This window comes from Haliaeetus albicilla, chromosome 7 (assembly GCF_947461875.1).
Source record: "Haliaeetus albicilla chromosome 7, bHalAlb1.1, whole genome shotgun sequence".
Lineage (NCBI taxonomy): Eukaryota > Metazoa > Chordata > Aves > Accipitriformes > Accipitridae > Haliaeetus > Haliaeetus albicilla.
The window spans coordinates 1,479,140-1,486,841 of record NC_091489.1 but is presented as its reverse complement, the minus strand read 5'-3'; the positions used below and the strand labels follow the sequence as shown (position 1 = coordinate 1,486,841).

Here is a 7,702-nt window from a genome sequence, read left to right as displayed (position 1 = left end):
GAGCAGGCCCTAGGACCCACTGGGCAGGTCCCAGAGACCCACTGGGACCCATTGGGGGTACCCTGGGGACCCACTGGGATACACTGGGCAGCTTCTGGGGACATGCAGGGACATGCTGGGCTGGCTCGCATGTCACACTGGGTCATACTCTGCAGGCCCTAGGACCCACTGGGGAGGCCCCGGGGATGCGCTGGGGACACTGGGGCACAGTGGTACTGCCTCTTCAACAAGCACTGGGCCCTGGAGCGTGCCCCCGTGTACCTACCCCAGGGCCACTGACCGGGGGGCTGCCGCCCCGTGCAGGCAGAGACCCAAACCTCTCGGCTGCTGCCCGAACCCCGTGCCCCAGCCCTGCCTGCGCACCCTTGCCTGCCTGCTCCTCTGCAGGGAGGGTGCTGGTGCCCGCTTCTTGTGCATGGTGCCTCCGTCCGCTGCTGGCACTCCAGGAGGGGCAAACTGCGCTGCCCGCAAGCCGGGAGAGGCGAACCCTCCTGCCTGTGCTCTGGGAGAGGCTGCTCTGTTGACGCAGGGCCCGGCAACGCTGACATCACTGGAAATGGAACCCTGCGACTTCACCCTCCGCCCCAGTGTTCCCTCCACCCTGTCCCCCTGTTTGTGCCGATCCCAATGGGGCTGAAGCCCAAGCATGGCTCCAGACCCTTTCCCCATTCCCCGAGCTGGCTGCAGCGTGCCCCCCGCCCCCCCCACCATGCCCCTCACTGCAGCAGACAATGTCCTGGGCAGCACCCCCCCGCCCCCGCCCCATAACAGAGCGCTGGGTGTCATCCAAAACACCGACTTTTTTGTATCTTTATTTCTGGGGCAGTGACGGCATTTGCTGGACGTGCAGGGAGGTGGCCGGGCACAGCCTGGCATCACCCTGCCGCCCCGTGGCACGGGGATCTGCAGGGACAGCACAGCCGGGGATGAGTGTGGCACAACCCGGCCACGGGGTTGGCGTCCTCTCAGTGGTCTCGCTCCAATGCCGCAGTTCTCCCCGCCGGCACTGCCCACGAGGCTCCCTGGGGTTGTATCCCCATCCCCGCAGGATGCGGCGGGGCTGCCTGCGGCGTGCGGCAGGGGGGATCACCGGTGCCGGGGTCACCACATATGCCGGTAGGGAAAGGCCACCTCCACGCAGAGCACCACCAGCGCCTCGGAACAGTTGTGCCGCTGCCCGGCCAGCAGCCTGCCCTCGCCCAGAGGGGCGGCCAGACCCTCCCCAGGGCCAGAGCTGTGCCAGCCCTGGCAATCCCGCTTGCGGGCTTGGCCGCCCCGCTGCGTGGATCCGTGCCAGGCCAGCCGTCGGGGCCTGCATATGGGGATGGGGGTGAGAGGGGCTGGGGGACACCCTCCGGGACACCTCCGGCTCTTTGCACCAGCTCCTGCATCCATGCAAGCGCCAGGAGTGGGGAGGGGGGGGAACCCACTGCAGCCCCCCTACCCACCCCGGTTCCTGGCATGGGTGCATTTGCTCAGGGATGCCCTGCCGGCGATCACCCTGCAGCTGGACTCACCAGAGGGGATCCGTCAGGACGTTGCGCCCATTGAAGGAGTAGATGGGGCCCCGTAGGGCGGCACCAGCCTGGCCCTCGAAGAGGGAGCTCCAGGACTTGGCCAGCAGCTGGCCCTGTGGGTGCAAGCAGCAGTGCTGAGCCGGAGGCCGGGGCGATGCCCTTGTGGGCAATAACTTGCCATCGGTTCCTCCCAGCTCCCCAAAATGCAAATGCCAAGCACGGCCGGGGTGCAGCAGCCCCAGGGCAGGACCGGGCAAGGATCCCCCCACTGAGGCTCACCAGGGGCCACAGGGCTTTGCCGCCTGCAGCCCCCACGGGGGACGGGGGTACCTGCCTTCATGTTGACGACGGGGAGGGTCCTGTCTGTCCTCTTGACGATGGAGACCAGGTCCTGGATGGGGGCCGACAGGAACGCCCGGAAAGTGCCGTAGAGCCGAGCCTCCTGGGACTGCCGGTAGCACTGCAGGTCGGCACCTCGGATCCCGCTCATGTCGCCAGCGAGGGGAACGTTCAGGGCGGCCAGACGGAGCTGGGGACGGGAGGCAGGGCAGCGAGGAGGCTCAGGCACGGCCAGACATTGAGGTCTCTGCTCCCCCCTTCCTGGGAGGGTGCGAGTCTCCGATGGTGCTGGCCAGGCATGGAGGGGGTCCCCCGGGCACCTCTCCCCGCTTTCCCATGGCTAGGCCACTTGTCTCCCACCCCCGGGGCCGGGCGTTGCTTACTGATGGGATCCGCGGTGCGATGGTGGTTGGCAGGATCTGGGGCAGCCCTTGTCCCTCCTCCTTCTGGACCTGGAATAACACAGCTCAGGTCAGCCAAGGGACACCCATGCTCGTGCCACGGGTGCAGCACCCTCCCCAGACCAACACGACCCCAGGCTCTGCGTGTGCCGGGCTGGCACTGCCCTGCCAACAGCCTGTCTCCACGGCACGTCCCTCCCGGCATGGCCGGAGCTGCAGCAGGGCTCACCAGCGAGTCTGTTGGGGCCAGCGCGGGCAGCCCCATGTCAGGACCTCTCGTCTTCACCTGCTTCGCCTCCTGAATGGAAAGGAGACAACAGTCCCGCAAGGGCCTGTCCCCCCCTCCCGGCAGGCAAAGGAGGGCTCTTGTCCCTTGCCGGGAGGTGAGCGGACCCAGCGGCTGCCCGCACCCCTCACCTGGTACCGTGGGGTGGAGGCGGAGGGGTCATCACCGATGAAGAGCGATTCCGAATCCTCCAGCTGCTCAATGCAACGACCAGAGAGAAGGGTTTAGGAGGGAACCGGCTCCTTCCCTGAGCTCTGCTGTTCCAGGGCCAAATCCAGCCCGGTGCCAGCTGCCAGGGCTGGACCCCAGACCCCCCTCCCTGTGAGGGACCCCGAGGGGCGTCCTCGGTGCACGGTACCAGGAGGCGGCTCCAGCCGGTGGGGGTCCGGAGGTAGGCACTGCTCCCTTCCCGCACGTAGACCAGGCTCCCCTCGGGCACGGCGCTGCCCGACTTCAGCATCAACTCCTTGGACCTGAAGACCCACGTCTGGCGCTGGGAGGGATGGAGAGGTTCACGGCCCAGTGGGGGCGCGTGGGGCAGCTGGACAGCCTGGGGGGCTTGCCCGCGGCCGCAGTCAGGACGCACCCGGAGATCGGCGTGGGAGTCCGGGGGCTCCGTCTGAGGGATGTCAGCATCTGGAGAGCCCGGAGAGGGTGGGGGGGTCACAAGGTGCCCTGACACAGGGGCTAGATGCTCCCGTGGGAGCCGGGTGGGAGAACCAGCTGTGGTGCCAGGGACCCATGCAGGGTGGCATGGCCCCGGCACCCGGGAAGGGAGGCAAGACTTCACAAAAGGTGTTTCTGCGGAGGCTGGACCCCCCGAAACACCTGAGAAATGCCCTTACCTGCTGCCCAGCCTGCGTCGGCAGCTGCCTGCGAAGGCAAGGGGGGGCCTGTTACTGCCGCCGGGCACAGGGATGCCCTTCCCGGTGCATGGGGAGGGGACAGGGTCTCTCTCGGGGACAGCGAGGCCGTGGCTTACCGGCTGCTTGCAGGGCGGCTGGGGACGGATGGGGTAAATCCTCTGGAAGCAAAGACAGGCAGGTTTGTGGGGAGCCCCCCATGCCGTGCATGCTCACGCGTGTGTGTGCTCTGGCACAGGCATGTGCACAGCCCATGCTGGACCTTACGTTGAGGTAGAGGAGACCTGGTGCTCCGGGGGGGCCGGGGGGGCCGGGGGGGCCAGGTGGGCCAGGGTTCCCGGGGGGACCTCGAGGACCCTGCAGTAGAGCAGTGTGGAGGTTGGACTGGGCTATTTTGGTGCTGCCTTTTGGGAGGGCAGCTGTAAGACACCCCACTGCTGTCCCTCATCCTTCCCGCTCCGTTCCCCTCCTGGGGCTGAACCTCCCCAGGCCAGAGTGGCGTGCAGATGCAAGCCGGGCAGTGTCTCTCACATGGGGTATGATCGCTCCGTAAATTTCTGTCTCCTCTTTGCCACCCTGCAAAGAGAAGATTGACACTGATCTCCATCCTCCCCCTCTCCATCCTCCATCCCTCCATCTTCCATCCCTCCATCCCAGCCAGGGCTGTGAGCCCTGCGAAGCTGCTGGTGGGGTCAGCTGTGGTGTGGGGCATGCAGAGCTGGCCTGGGCTTCAGCAGCAGGGTCCCCAAGGCCAGGCTGGGGTCCCTGGGCAACCCTTGTCATAACAGGGCCCCACGAGCCCCGAGGACTCACCGTTTGGTACCCACTGATGGGCACCCAGGAGCCGGACTGGCTGCCAGTGCTGGGGAAAGGGAGGTGGCCTGGTTTGCATCCATGTTCCCCGTAGCAGCACCCCTGGGCGAGCCGCAGAGAGAAGCACGATTAGAGCCTGTGCTGGGTGGTGGGGATGGATATGTGTGCATGCTGTGTGTGTGCACAGCTGTGCACAGGTGTGTGCTGTGTGCATGCATGGGTGCACCGCATGCTTGCATGGGTGTGCACGCTCCATGTGTGCATGAGTGTGTGCATCTGCATGTCCCCCAGGGCATGGGGTGACTCGCTGCCTGCACCCTCCCCCAGTGCCCCAGCCCATTTGGGGACTTCGGCAGTGCCACCGGGGTGAGCCGAAGGCTGGCGCTGCCCTGGCAGAGAGAGGGCGGTGGGGGAGCGGAGGCAGCACATGGGGCTCAGGGGTTCACACTCAGGGTGTGCGGACAGGACACCCCCCCCAGCCAGCTCCCCCCACGCCGCTGCCCGCGGCTACAAACCCGCTCTCCAGGGTCACCCTTTTCTCCCTGGAAGGAAAGCAGAGAGTTCCCATCAGTGTCCCTGCTCCGGGGCTTCCCGAGTACTCCCAGCCCCCTGGCACAGCACCGTGTGTTGCTCCATGGGATAACACCCACCGCGGAGCTGTGTGGTCTGGGCGCCGGCACTGGGGAACGGCCGCAGCCGATGCCGTCCCTGTGCCCCCGCTCCTGCCACCCGTCACCCATGGTGCCCGCTCCCCCGGCTCACCTTGGGGCCCGGTGGCCCAGCCGATCCACGGTGCCCTGCGTGGCGCGAGTCGCACTAGAAGGAGAGGATGTGCCGGGGTGAGTGCAGGGGGCTGCCCCCTGCCCCTGAACATCCGCAGCCCCGGGACCTCCTACTCACCCTGTAGTCCCCCGGTGGCCCCGGTGGCCCCATGGGACCGGGCATGCCTGGGGAGCCCGTCTCTCCAGTCCGGCCAGGGCTCCCCGGCATGCCCGGTAGTCCGCGTTCGCCCTTCTCACCCTGCCGGCACATGGCACATGGGGTGGTGAGCATGGGGGCTCAGCACCCCTTGTCCCCCTGGGCCCCACAGTGGCAGGGCTCTGGCCCCAGGGCCATGGATGGGCTGGGCTGGGAATCCCCCCTTACCTTTAGTCCGGGGAATCCCGGCTCCCCTCGGAGCCCTGGTTTGCCAGGGAGTGATGCAGGTCCTGCAGGACCAGGGGGTCCTTCGTGCCCAGGCACCCCGGGGGGACCCTGTGGCCCTGGGAGCCCTGGTGCCCCCGGGGGTCCGTCTGGCCCAGCCGAGCCTGGAGACCCTGGAGGTCCTTCAGCCCCAGGGAAACCGGGTGGTCCCACAGCCCCCTGCAGACCAGGGGGTCCCGGCTTCCCGTCCCGCCCAGGGACCCCTGGGGGGCCTTCATGGCCTGGGTAGCCTGGGGGTCCGGGCAGGCCAGGCTGCCCAGGGGGACCTGGGGGTCCTGGGTTTCCCACAGGGCTGGACATTCCCAGCTGCTTGTTGGGTTGGAGGGAGAGAGGAAAGAGAGAGCAGAGTCGGTGAATGGCTGCGTCCCATCCCCTGGTCCCCCTCCTCTGGGCTGCCCACTCCCACGGCCACGCACCCCAGCCCTCCCCATCCCTGCCAGTCCAGCTGGGGATGGACACAGGAGCCAGAACCGGCATCGCCCACCCACCCCGGCATCGCCTCCCTGTGCCCCTCACCCTGGCTCTCACCTCGTTCTCCAATCCCTCGGGGAGGGCAGCGGGCACGGGTGGGCTCCTGGCTCCCCAGGCGCCTGGTGGCCCCGGGGGCCCCGGTGGTCCCGGTGGACCCGGCGGACCCCGGGGGCCCTGGTGACCTGGCTGCCCTGAGCTGCCGGACTTTCCTCTCTCCCCAGGGAATCCAGGCTGGCCTCTCTCTCCCGGGGACCCTGGGTCGCCTTTTTCTCCCTGTCAGGGAAAGACAGAGCCTGGCTCCCAGCTCCCGGCTCCTCATGCTTTCCTCCACCAGTGCCCACTGCGGGAACCTGCTGCCCCCCTGCCAGGGGACACCTGAGTCGCCCCCTCACCCCAGACCCCACAGCAAGAGTCCAAATCCTGAGCAGAAATGGTTTTGCACGGCCAAAACAGACATGGGATTTCTCCCAGTGGGTCACTGTGGGTCCCCGCACCCCTGTGCCTCTCCACGGGGAGGACCACCTCACCTTTGGGCCGGGAGGGCCGGGACGCACGGGGCAGACGCAGCCGGAGCCGTTGTGCATCTGGAGAGGGAGAGAGTGGTGAGCCACGGGATGGCAGCCCCGGCTGCAGGGTCCGGCATGGGTGCCCTGCACCCATCTCTCACCTGGAGAGCAGGGTCCGTTTCCAGGGCTGGGGGCACCTGCCGGGGCAGCCCCTTCGCTGTCGTCTGTGCAGAGGAGGGGCTGAGCGTGAGACCCCCCGAGCACCGTCCCCGTCCCACCCTGCCAGCCCTCCTCCCCCAGAGCCCCTTGCCCAAGTGCCCATCCTGGGCTGCGCCTCGCAGCCCCCGTGGGGACCAGGATCCCTCTACCACCTTGATCTGCAGGAACTCCTCTTCCTCCGCGCTCCCCTCGAAGATCTCTGGGGTGACCATGGGTCGGTGCTGCTAGGACAGACGGAGAGAGCTTAGTGCGGGGCTGGGGGGATCCCGGGGGGCACGCGGGACCCTCCCGCAGCCCAGGGTGGGGGCTGAGCCCCAGCTCTGCCATGGTGCTGTGCCATGCGGGTGGACGCCAGGAGCTGCCACAGCTCCTTTCCAAGGGGCCAGAGGCGGCTGAGCCGTGGCTGGGGGCTGGAGCAGGGCATGCTGCCCTGCCCGGGCTGGTGCGGCTGTGTGGGCAGGACACAGATAAAGGGAAGGATGCGGCGAGGGGCCCGGCAGAGGCTGGGGAGTTTTGGGAGGGCTGGGGGAGCAGGGGGGGGGATGCTGCCGGGAAAAGGCACCTGGCCTCGCGTGCGCAGCGGAGCATGGCCCGGACCCTTTGCTGTCCCCCTGGCGAGGGGCTCCCGGCGTCTGGGGGTCATCGCCAGCGGGGGTTTGCTCAGCAGCACCTTCCGCGTGGGCTCCATGCTGCGGGCATCTCCGTCTGCAAGAGCAAAGGGGCAATGGGGTGGGAGGTGGCAGGACTGGAGGGGTACCGGGGTGGCACAGCACTTCCAGTTCCCGGCACTTGCCACGGCCGCAGCGGTGCCACCAGCAGCCCTGGACCCTGGCACCCCACACCTCCTTTCCTCCTCCTTGCTGGGGTGCAGGAGCCGGGGGTGCCAGGGAATCCGTGCTGTCATCCTGCCATGCCTACCTTCCTCCTCATCCAGGGTGGACGCTGTGGGGGCTGTGGGGCTGGTGCTCGGATCCGGTGTGGTGTCCTCCAAGCCCAGGGGGTAAAACCACTGGGCCGTGGTGGGGGGCAGGCGTCCGGCCAGCACCGAGAGGATGCAGAGCACATGGAGGAGGTGCTGGGGGCT

The 7,702-nt window shown here is 68.0% G+C and overlaps 1 protein-coding gene across 1 annotated transcript; it reads right to left on the bottom strand.

The window, feature by feature from the left end:
• Positions 1–891: 891 nt before the first annotated feature.
• Positions 892–7,306, bottom strand: LOC138686224 (collagen alpha-1(XVIII) chain-like). Its single transcript, XM_069788320.1, has 21 exons — positions 7,181–7,306; positions 6,771–6,839; positions 6,561–6,623; positions 6,421–6,477; positions 5,939–6,166; positions 5,366–5,731; positions 5,120–5,239; positions 4,982–5,035; positions 4,735–4,761; positions 4,220–4,321; positions 3,938–3,982; positions 3,674–3,763; positions 3,526–3,567; positions 3,389–3,416; positions 2,902–3,179; positions 2,675–2,737; positions 2,487–2,555; positions 2,240–2,308; positions 1,848–2,046; positions 1,518–1,785; positions 892–1,312 (listed from the first exon to the last, which is right to left on the bottom strand). The coding sequence occupies exons 1-21, from the start codon at positions 7,304–7,306 to the stop codon at positions 1,102–1,104; spliced, it is 2,574 nt and encodes an 857-aa protein (XP_069644421.1). The 3' UTR covers positions 892–1,101.
• Positions 7,307–7,702: the final 396 nt, after the last annotated feature.

Coding starts and splice junctions, on each gene's coding strand:
- LOC138686224 (XM_069788320.1), bottom strand. CDS start 7,306: ATGGAGCCCACGCGGAAGGTGCTGCTGAGCAAACCCCCGCTGGCGATG. Junction 5,240..5,365: donor CGGGATTCCCCGGACTAAAG/GTAAGGGGGGAT, acceptor ATGTGCCGGCAG/GGTGAGAAGGGCGAACGCGG. Junction 1,786..1,847: donor CGTCGTCAACATGAAGGCAG/GTACCCCCGTCC, acceptor GGTGAGCCTCAG/TGGGGGGATCCTTGCCCGGT.